The sequence below is a fragment of the Falco cherrug genome, chromosome 12 (assembly GCF_023634085.1).
Source record: "Falco cherrug isolate bFalChe1 chromosome 12, bFalChe1.pri, whole genome shotgun sequence".
Lineage (NCBI taxonomy): Eukaryota > Metazoa > Chordata > Aves > Falconiformes > Falconidae > Falco > Falco cherrug.
The window spans coordinates 33,184,720-33,196,114 of NC_073708.1; the positions used below are offsets into that span (position 1 = coordinate 33,184,720).

Consider the following 11,395-nt stretch of genomic DNA (forward strand, 5'->3'; position numbering starts at 1 on the left):
GATGGTTGGGTCACACTTGGAGCTGGCTGCACCAATGAAAGGAATTTAAATGGTATCCCAGCAAGATGAGATATTAAATTACAGTGCTAGTATCTCCAGTAGTGAAATGCTGGCAGGGCGAACTGCATAGATGTACAGGCTTTATTTGATACAGGATTAAAGGAAGGACTGTGAGTGTTCCTTCTGGCTTACATTTGTGTGGGCTGCTCTGCTTTGTTTGTTTTCTCCATCCTTTCCCTTTGTGTGTAGAATATTTCCTTGGATTGAGATTGTATTCGGAAACACAAACCCCCATGTATTATTCTGGTGGTAAGGTTTTTATAAGTAAGTATATAAAGCCTCTGACTAAAGCTATCATAAAATTAACACTGTTAAAGCTGTGTCCTCCCTCACTTGCCTCTGTATGGGTTGGTATGAGATAAGGAAAAAAAACCATTAAATTTGTAATGCACATCACGGGGGAAAAGTTCATTTCTTATTAGCAAATGGTAGATGGACACAGTACTGTCTCTCCTGCTCCTTGCCCCCTGCTCTTCATAGACACTGGATTGTGTTGTTTGTGCTGTACTACTTTGGGATATTTATATGTAATCATTCTGCTTAGCTTCTAGCACACCAACAGTTTCCATACAACCAGATGTTTCCGGTGGTTGGGACTGGCCCAACAAACCAGGTATGTATCATAAAAAATCAGGATATTTAACAAGAAAACCCTTAAGGATCCCTGAGAGGAGAGGCAGAAGGAAAATGCTACCAGTGACTGCAGAGAACAGGTTCCCTCTTTCTGCTGTTTAGTACTTTGACTAATACAACAAAACTTCGATCAAGATGTTAGTTAGTTTCATCTGAACTGCAGCAGGTACTCTGTTCCTGTTGTCCTGGCCTCCCAGCCATCCAGGTGAAGATCTAGCTAAGGATTACCAAACTCTTTCTGTTCAAAAAGATCTAGGTTTCTTTCCTCAAGAAACCAGGGCATGAAGTGGGACAGGCTCTCAGTGAGGGTGTGCATAGCTGTGTTTCAATCCAGTGCAGAGCCACGAGAAGGACCTGGGAAATGCTATGCTTTCCTGGGATGCCACTAAATGGGATGCCAGTAGCATGAATCTTTCTAATCTTGGGAGATTATGTATGTCCTACCAAAAATTGCTTCCTAAAGGCTTCTAGCTCTTCAAATATATCTATTTGTCACAATTATTCTGTCAGCACAGACAATCTAGGGAACATTCTTCTTGCTGAGCCTAATTGTGAGTGGGTGTGCGTCTAGTCTGGGCCAACGCTGAGTTGAGACTGCTTAGAAACCTGACAATAGTACACTTCATTTTAACAGCAGTCTTCTAACATCATGTGTCTGAGCACTGGGTAAAGGCTGCACTTACGTAAAATAGGGGAAAAAACCCAGAGTTATTTTTAATCTTATGTATTATTTTTTTTCCCTCTTTAAGGTGGCCTGGGAATGGGAAGTAAGTCAGCTGCCACCAGTCCAACAGGATCCCTCCACAGCACTCCCACTCATCAGCCTAAACCCCAAACACTGGATCCATTTGCTGATCTGGGGACTCTTGGAGCGAGTTTAGCAGGTTTGCATCCCTTATTTAAAAATAAAAAAATTACCAGCTCTGTTTTGGAGAAATAGCGTGAACTGCCTGGTATGTGACAAGGAGCTCTGTGGGTCCTCTCAACCTCCCTGCATGCCAGTGCTGCTTTCCAGCTTTCCCTTCTGCCTGATTTTCTGTAAGTGCTCACAAATCTGTGCTTTTACTGATCCTCCATTAAAAAAAAGCTGCTAGCAACTTGTTTGGACTTCAGAAGGCTATATGGGTTGCAAAGCATAACCCCTACCCTGTAAGCCTGAGCAGTCTCTGGCTAAGGACGCTCCGTGTTTAACTGACTGGAGAACTGTTGCTACAGACCCTGGAGCAGTGCCTGGGAGGAGACTTTGACTTTTCAAAGCTGCTGGGGCCCCTGAGGAATTGTTTCCATCTAGACCTGACTCATTTTTGTCCTTTGTGAGGAAACCTGTGGAACCTCACTAATCTGCCTCTAATTTGCAGAGTCTGAACCCATTTTCATTTGCATCTGGCTACAAAGGACTGCTTGCTTGACTGCTTAGACAAGCATTTGCTCCTTGTTTTATCTCAGAAAACAATCAGCAAACTCTAAATTGCCAGTGTTAAAAAGGCAGTTCTGACAGATTATTTAAGTTTTCCTTAAAACCCAGCATGTCGGCTTCTCTGTCTCTGTTAAATAGATCTTTTTTCTTCCCTTTGTCAGTGCCCTGAGCTCTTTGCAAGCCATTGTGGTTTTATCTGCTGTTTGTTTTTCTCCTTTGCGTCAGTACCAGCATGGTTCTGGAATTAGGTTTCCCAGTTCCCTCTGCTGGATCACTGGCTGCTCTGCAGGAGGAAAATAAAAAGTATGCCAAGACCCATGTCAGAGCCATCGAGGTGCTTTTAAAACATGTATTCTGTAGCAAAGTTATGGAGTTGAAAAACAAATGACTTGGCAACCGCAGGATATTTAACCGTATTTTTGTTGTTCATGACTAAATCAAAAGCACTCTGTCCAGTTTCCATGACATGTTTTGGAGCTCAATGTTGAGTGTGGATGTTAGTCTCAAACAATAAAACATTAACACTGCGTACCTCCCACCACAAACTAAGCCAGAGGAGCACCTCCTAAAGTAACAAGGTGCTGAAACCCACAGCTCTGTGGTATACTATTACATCAGCACAGTGCTGGGAGATACTATTTCAATATGTCAACTTGACGTTGCCACCATAACACGCAGCAGCTGTGGTTCCCAGTTAGCCACATGTAGCTTTCCCTGCGTTTCCCCAGTGAGCCGCTACTCCAGTTCCTGTGCAACCTTCAGAGGCAGGTGCTCTCTCTTAAGCAGCTTACAGAGCAGTGACAGGAAAGCTGAAGGGCTTTGCTTGATTTTGCAAAAATACCTTTGTGGCAGAGCTGAAAAGAAAAGCCAGCTGCCTAGGGGATTTTGTGTAGCTTCCCTTTTTGGAAGGCAAGGTGGTATCCTGTTTGCTAATGCCAGCTGTCACTCCTTTCCCCATATCTGCAGGTGGCCCTTCATTTGCCAGTAAACCGACCACGCCGACAGGCATGGGTGGAGGATTCCCCCCCTCGCCACAGAAACCCTCTCCCCAGCCCATGGGCAGCAGCAGTTGGCAGCAAGGAGCTGGCTACGGCTGGCAGCAGGCACAACCCAAAGGCCAGCCGAGCGTGCCTCATGCCTCTCCCCAGAACAAGCCCAATTACAACGTGAGTTTCTCAGCCATGCCGGGAGCACAAAACGAACGTGGAAAAGGACCAGCTAATGTCGGTAAGCTTTTCAGAGTTCAGCATCCAAAAGGCTGGCTCCTTCTAACATAGCTTTAGTGCTCAAAAGCCTTAACAGGCTAGGGTCCAAGCAAGTTAGTCATGCTGGTCATTTAATGATATATCAAGTTCAACAGTGGTTGTCCCATCTAGACTCTAAATCATGCTAATATTTAGGAAATCCCATATTCCAAATACACTTCAATAACGATAATTCAAAAGTCACATTACCCTATACCTCTTTTGTGGGAACTGGCACACTCATTAGCACTGGGAGATTGTTATAGCGGTAAGTGCAGGGGGTGGCTTTGGTAGAAAAGCAGTGTTAAATAAAACCTGTATTGTGATAGCAACTGCAAATCTTTTTGTTTTTCAAGACGCAAAACCGAAAGTGTCTGCAGATTTTGAAGATCTGTTATCTGGTCAAGGTTTTAATGCTCACAAGGACAAGAAGGGGCCCAAAACAATAGCTGAGATGAGAAAAGAAGAAATGGCTAAGGAGATGGACCCTGAAAAACTAAAAGTAAGCAATATTCTTGTTTAGGCTCTTACAATCATTCAGCGTGCCTTTTAGTCTCATCATGCTGGAGGCTGCTTGAAACACAGCCCCTGAAAGCTGGAGCGGGCAGTAGGCCACCAGCCATCCTGCATGTAAGGCAGTTCAGCAAAACTTCAGATCATTTAGTGCCAGAAGCTATCCTCCTGTTTAGCACTTACATTAGTGCACAGCCTCCGCAGAATGGCTGGATCCCAAGGACCATGTGCTATCTCTCCTGTTTGCTTTCCATAAAGTAGGTGTCTAAACTTGATAGCATCATAAACTGCTGTGCTCCCCATTTGCACGCCAGACAGCAACGAGCTAATGTGACCAGAAAGACAAAGTCATAAACTGCAGGTGCTGGGGAACATCTGGAAGCATCTCCACTGCCTCATCAGAATGAGAAATACTACTTGGAAAAAGTGCCAAATTTGTAAAAAGTCTGTTCTGAATTAGATTCTTACAAATAAACTGGTAAGAGCAGTGACCATCTCTGCCAGTCCTGCCAAACCCAAGTTTTGGTGAAATGGGGCATGTTCTCACCATGATGAGATTGCCTTGAGGCAGAAAGTGAGAACTTCCTGCTATTTGTTCATATAATAAGTTCTTATGCCTTCCCTGGAGATGTGAACATCCTTTGAAACAGATTTAAAACTCCAAGATTATGTTTCTGTCCTAAACCAGGCTGTGGCAAACAGTGGCTTGCTCAGCGTTATTGTCAGGACTGCTGGTCCTCCATGTCACTCCAGCCCTGATTAGCAGGCACAGCTAATTGAACTAATCCTCAGTCTCATTAATCTTGTCTGCTTTGGAATCCTGTCATCTCTCCTAAATAAACTGGCAAACAACAGATCTATGATGAAGCGAAGGAAATTCTGTCCTGCTCTACATTTGAAATATAAACCCGTGAATCATAATTACAGAAGGATATAGAACTGAGAGTAAAAGCCCAAGCAAACCTCTGGCAAACAGAATGAGTGATTTTTTTTTTTAAAAAAATTTTTTTAAGTAAATTGGTTTTTTAACCTTGCGGAAAGGTTTCAACCTTTGGAAAGTGTGTGCTAGCAACCATGTTGAACACGAACGTCAGTCACTTGTAACCAAGCCAGACAGCTGCCAGGCCATCAAGTGGGCAGTAGTTTTCCCAATTCACAAGCTATAAAACTCCAGTGATGTGTACTACTTCATGTGTGCAATGTTTCCCCCTCAGCGAGCTGCTGAAGCACTGAAGCACCCAGCTGATTCTTCCTTCCCAATACAATTCCCCTTGCTCTGATGCATTTTATTTCACTGTACGCTTCAGCCTGGAACTGCTAAATCTATTTACGCTTTGGTTTTCGCATTTACTTCCCTTTCCTCCTCTCCTTCCCTAGCTGTAGGCTAAGATGGCAACCCCTAAGGTGGACTACATCATCTAGGAAAGTGGGCTACCTATTGCTTTATTTGACTGCTGGATTGCAGGTGGCAAGTAGGCATGTGGAGAGAATTGAGGCTTCTGACTTGGAGCTTAAAGAGATTTGCATTGAAGCCAACCTTCAATGTGAGTCTTTGGAAGACTTGGCTCTAGACATGCACAATAGATACACATCCACAGCAGAGTTCTAGTCGAGCTTACTTTAGGTATGCAATTAAGCTTGCTAAAAAGCCACACAGTTAAACATTTCATTTATCTTTTGACTATTCCATCTAATGACTGTTTATAAACTTTAGCAACTTGGTACTTTTAGCAGGGATGTTGCTCCAGTTGTGTCTTAACTTTTAAGCAGTGATATAAAAATAAATGACAAAGCAGAGACTGACAAGTGTACCTTCCAAAGGTTTTCTAAAGCTTGGAAAGAAGTGGAAGATGCTCCTGGGAGTCACTGCTATTCAAATGAAGAAACTTTTTTCCTACTGGGTTATCTAATGTAAGGCATAAATTGAGATTCACATTCTTTTCTCCAGGTCCTGGAATGGATTGAAGGGAAGGAGAGAAATATAAGAGCCCTGCTGTCCACAATGCATACAGTCTTATGGGCAGGGGAGACCAAGTGGAAACCTGTTAGTATGGCAGATCTTGTCACACCGGAGCAAGTGAAGAAGGTCTACCGGCGGGCAGTGCTTGTCGTCCATCCTGACAAGGTAAGGTTTTCCTAGTTTCACATTGTTCAGAAATTGTCACTGTTGTCTTAGTTATAAAGAGTTGAATGTGATTGCTTAATTTATTGGTGCACACAGCTATACAGAAAGTAGTGGTTCAAGGTTTTTGCCAGTTTCTGAAAGGTGAGAACTCTAACTACTCCTAGCCCCAAGACTGTGCTTGGTACATCCTGCTCCAAGCAACAGAGATTCAGATTTTCAGATTTTGTCACCTCACTTTGACTTTAAGCCATGCTGGTGGTGAACAACAATCCAGAACTTCGTGTGTGCTACAGGACATGACGGTGTGATAAAGGCATGTGAAAGGACAGGGGTCTTAAAATCAAATTTCTAAAATAGAAGAATCAGGTTATCTGATTATCGGACTTGTGGTCTTGCTGCTTACACTTGCCAACCGGAGCGCAATGATACCATCTGGGAAACCCTGTGGTGATAAGGAGGCTTTTACTGTTAAGGAAATGGAGGCCTGGAGAGTTTCAGGGTGGTGGGCAAGGCTTGAGAAGGTGTGAGCTGCCCAGAGGCTTGCAGGAATACTGCTTTTATCACAGAACTGTGTGAGGTGGCAGCTCTTTCCCTTCACAATGCAGGTAAAATGCCTCTTGCAAAGCCTGGGTTAAATTTTTTTTGCCCGTGGGACTGCAGTGCTTTATCACACTTGGGGGGTTATCAGCTCTGAGGAGCTGAAGAGCCAAGAAATTCTTAAGCTGTAAACAAGGTAAGCAGCTCTCAACAGTAGCTTATTCTTGTCAAAGATTAAGTAAAAATAATTTGTGGAAAGTGAATGGTAACTGCCTGAGAAAGTATCTGTTCAAATGTCAGCTTTGTAGTTTGATTCGGTAGATGTGATATCCCTCTTTCTGTTTTGTGGGTTTGTTTTTTCCAGGCTACTGGACAGCCATATGAACAATACGCAAAGATGATATTTATGGAGCTAAATGATGCCTGGTCAGAATTTGAAAACCAAGGACAAAAACCCTTGTATTAGGTACTTCCTCAGTCTCCACCACAGACCTGTGCTAGTGCTTATACAGTCTCTTGTCACAAATGTCACAGATCAACCAAACTCTGGCTGGAAGTTCAGAAGTTTCAGAAAACTAAGAGCCTAATACTAATCATGAAGAACAAGAGAAAGATTTCCTTACACTTGGATCAAGAATACTGAGCTCAGAGGAACTCTAGCCACCTGGCTTGCCATACAAGAGCCATGGGGTTACTGTTTCTTGTAACTTTTATTTTTTTCTTTGGATTCAAGTGGGGTGAGAGAGAATGCAGTCTGGGAAAAAGGTGCAATTGTTCTGTCTCTGACACAGTGTAGCTGGTGAATTTCCTACTTTTTTTCTGATAGGTGATACGGCAACCCTTCATTTGACTTCAGTAACTGGTGGTGAAGCCCAAACTTTAATGTACTTTCTTCCCAGGTTTGGATCAAACTTTATCAAAACTAAGTGCTCAGATGTGGTTTAGGAACACTTCTAACAGTCACCATTTGCTGCTTAATTGCTCATATAGTATAGTATGCCTCAATAGGGACAAAGCTGAATCCTGGGTTAGATCAGTGTGGCAGCTGACTGCTGCTTTACACATTAATACTGTACTTCACCTCACAGTCCAGCAGTGAAATGTGCAGGGGAAATTCCTCAGCATTAAAAGACACTTGCTCCATAAAGCAAGCAACAATTCATTGATGTTACACAGCACCTTGTTGGTTTGTTAAACAGCAGTTCTGGGGGAACAGGGAATTGGGGGGAAGGGTGAATCCACATTTGTAAAAGTGAGGAATGAGCATGTACTGCATTTCCCATGAAGTTCTCATCGACAGCTTCAAACCATCAAACAAAAGAAATATCAACAAACTAAAACTCTGCTGCAAAGTTTTAGAAACTTCCCAGTCTATAGATAACACTTCCTCCACTCCGGAGGATTCAGAAGACTTTTTCCAGCCCACCTCTATCACCTCTATGCCTTTATTAGCTCCACAGCACTTGGCCAAGACTCTTGGCAGAGTGCAACCTCTTGCAACTTCACTTTTCAGATCACGGTGTACAAGCTGTCACGTAAATGCCTGTGGACCAGGTCTGGTCTTTGAGGTAAATACAGTGCAAATTGATTATCTTAAAAGTTTGTATTGGACCAAAGCAATAATATCAGAAGAAAATATCTCTGATGCTAAAGCTGAAGCATCTTTCCTAGTTAAAAAGCAAATTACACTCTTCACCCCAAATTCTGGCGATCTCCTTTTGTAGAAAAACTAAAGCTAGCAGTTTATTTACCAACATGTTATATCTGTATTTGAGCTTTGAAAGGGCAGGTATACTCAGAAGATGGGCAGGAGATCATTTGTATTTACTGCTTAAGGAACAGGTTGTCATCGGATGCGAGTCTTTAAAGCTGGTGGTTTTTAAAGACAATCCACTTGTTGCACTTAACACTTTCAAGTGGCAAAACTTACTGCAAAGCCAGTGTGTCAAAGTACATTGCTTTCTGTATAAAAGTCATCCTTTTGTTGTATTGGTCCATTATTTACTACCATTAACTGAAAATGTGAAACCAACACATAGGTCTCCTTTTATATAAAAGACCTTAAGATAATAGTAACAAACTGGATGTTATTTATTAATGTTTTGATCCAGTATGTGCTTGTCTTATTTAAAGAGATAACTGGAATGTGAATCATGTTCCTGTGATTTGTTGGTTTATTGTTTCTCATTCACATTTGTAGATATTGTGACCTATGCCTATATAATAAAAAGAATCTCATTACTATAACGTACTTTTTTTAATGACTAAAACTACATTACTAGCTTTGTATTGAGTTTGTCATGGCACATAACTCTGGACACTCACATGTTCACAAAATACAAATCCATCGTTAAACTTTATCTACCAAAAGAAACCCTACCCCATTTAAGCTTTGATTACTTCCATCCCTAATGTTTTTATGGATGCATGAAAGTATTAGGATGTATGTATATCAAAATAGTTAACTAAAAAAAAAAAAAATTTCTTGTCATATCTGGTAGTGACAGAGGTTATCAATGTTCAGGTTTACTGTTTGACTAAATTATTGTAATTTTTGTAAATACAGTATATACTCAATTAAATTGTGACTGGTCTAAAACATTTGTATATACATTAAAAAGCTCAAATTAACATATTCGGGTATGTTTTGTGCTTGGTGGGGGGAACCCTTTACCTTCGTGCTTTAAACAGTTCAAATTAACTTCTGTAAATGCAGGATAAGCAACAACAAATTTGTGTGTGGTAAATGAAAGTTTTCTTTCATCTACAGCATCTTACATGCATGAGTAACATCTCTGCCTTGCTCTAGTGCAGTGTTTGGTGGCACCTGAGCGGTACACATAAAGGTAGCTGTAAACTACTAGCTCTCAAGACAAATACTTCTTTTGTTCTAGAGCTTTGATTTCCTTGAAAGCAAACAAGCTACATGAAGAAATCAGTTCCTATTAGTGCAAGCAAATTGCAAGGGCTTAGTTTAGAGACAATTTGTAATGGGAAAAGATGCAGCTTTTCATTCTTAAGAGGCAAAACTCTTCAACTTAGCTGAAACAGAAGATGGCAACCTAACTTTTGTGTTTTGATGGTGGGTTTTTTTTAGACAAGTGCATATTCGTGTATTTATTGTAGGTCTGAAGCAGTTCACATTAGCAGCAGCTGTACCCTGATGTAAGCTTCTGATTTAAAGAACGAAGTCAGAATTTCTTAGTGACTAAGTATCCTTTATTGGCAGCGCTGGATGCACGGGGGATCCTTCCACCAAACGTGCATGTTTAAGGTTGCTAATTATTCCATATTTATACAATGAAATAATGATTATTCAACTAATATCTATACATATTCATTATCTAATCCCACCTACCCTCGCTTTGCATGTTAATTAGCTTATCAGTCCTTCGCGCTTGTGCAAATTCTTCCAAGAATTGTGGGCAGGGGTCTCCGAGACGTGGGCAGTGGTCTCCAGGAGGAAGGCCGTAGGTCTTCATCATGGTGTACTTTTCACCTTTTGCTCATTATGTGGTGGTCTTGCACATTTGCAGTGTTCTTATCAATCTGAGGTAATTTATGCCCTTGCTGGCCATCTGCTTTTCTTACTTAATTATTTCTTTTACCCTTATCTGTCCTTTCCTGCTGGAGTGTTCTGCTAAAGTTTTAACATAGAAGGTCAGCAGATAGGCGGATGTCTAACAAAGGTTAACAGGACACCGAAGGTAGATGAGTAACATATGGCGGTACATGATATCTACAATTGTTACAGTGGTTAACAAACATTATAATGGTTATTCTTTAATTCTATTCTAAAGTTAGTTCACACTAACTGCGAGGTTAGTTCTATCTATATTGTATCTATAACAACTCCCAGGCTGTTCTTACTTGTTGATGACAGCCGAAGGCTCTGTTCTGCTCTTACAGCATGGGCAGGGCATGCAGAAAAGGTCTGTGCAGCATTTTCTGTCTCAAAATAAGCCCAGAAACACTGAATGCAGCTGCTGCTCACTGTGGTCAGACCATAACACCACAATCCTGCTTCTGCTCTGGCGATACGCCTTGGCCGCTGGTGGCATTGCCTCCAGGTCGGTCACTGAGGCCGTGCAGTAACTCGTGGGTTAGTGTGCCAGGTGATTATCCTAAATTAAGACATTTTGGAAATTACCTGCTGCTCTTGGGCTACTATGCTTCAGAGATCCACCACCAAGTGGGTCAGCAAATGTAGCAGCTGGAATTTTCACTTGAAGCATTTAGCTACTTAAGCCTGCTGTTGTAATTAGGCAGTCTTTTTGGCTCTAAATTACATAAAATTAATAATGAAACTGGGGGAATAAACCTGTACTAGAGAAGATATGAAATGAGAAGGAAAGCTAGAGGCAGATGGGACACAGCTGATTAAAACCTCCCTGGGCAGATGTACCCAAAGGGCTGTGTCAAATGTCCCTCAGAAAGGCTGTTCTTGGGTCAAAAACAGGATCTCAAAAATCTTAAAGCTTGAAGCTTGAAAAACGTGTTAAAAGCGACGTGGCCTGCTCTGTGCGGGATGCAGGCCCAGGGGAGGCACTGGTGAGGCCTGCAGGCATCTGGGCCCTTTGCTGAGGTGAGAACAGGGGTTTTCCGAAGTTGCCCTCAAAATGGCTGCGGTTGACGGCCGGGGGCTCTTTAAAATATGTATAGACGCATATGCGTGTGTTCCTGCGCACCTGTATATACCGGTATTTGCACACAAATACACCACACACAACGATACAGAGGCATGTTTGTGTGTACAAAGAATTAAACGCCCGCCCCAAGGCCTGACTGGAGGCAGTGTAACCATGGCGACGGGCGGCCCGACCGCCTCCTCACAGCCAGCCACCGCCCGCGCCTTAAAGCGACCGC

The 11,395-nt window shown here is 42.3% G+C and overlaps 1 protein-coding gene across 3 annotated transcripts in view; it reads left to right on the plus strand.

The window, feature by feature from the left end:
- Positions 1–9,162, plus strand: part of DNAJC6 (DnaJ heat shock protein family (Hsp40) member C6) — a 51,607-nt gene extending 42,445 nt beyond the window's left edge. For all 3 annotated transcript variants that reach the window (XM_027804024.2, XM_055724528.1, XM_055724526.1), the window contains 6 exons: positions 605–673; positions 1,443–1,577; positions 3,077–3,337; positions 3,711–3,856; positions 5,816–5,992; positions 6,894–9,162. In XM_027804024.2, coding sequence (XP_027659825.2) covers positions 605–673; positions 1,443–1,577; positions 3,077–3,337; positions 3,711–3,856; positions 5,816–5,992; positions 6,894–6,995 — 890 coding nt within the window. In that variant the 3' untranslated portion in view covers positions 6,996–9,162. The remainder of the gene's footprint in view (positions 1–604; positions 674–1,442; positions 1,578–3,076; positions 3,338–3,710; positions 3,857–5,815; positions 5,993–6,893) is intronic.
- Positions 9,163–11,395: the final 2,233 nt, after the last annotated feature.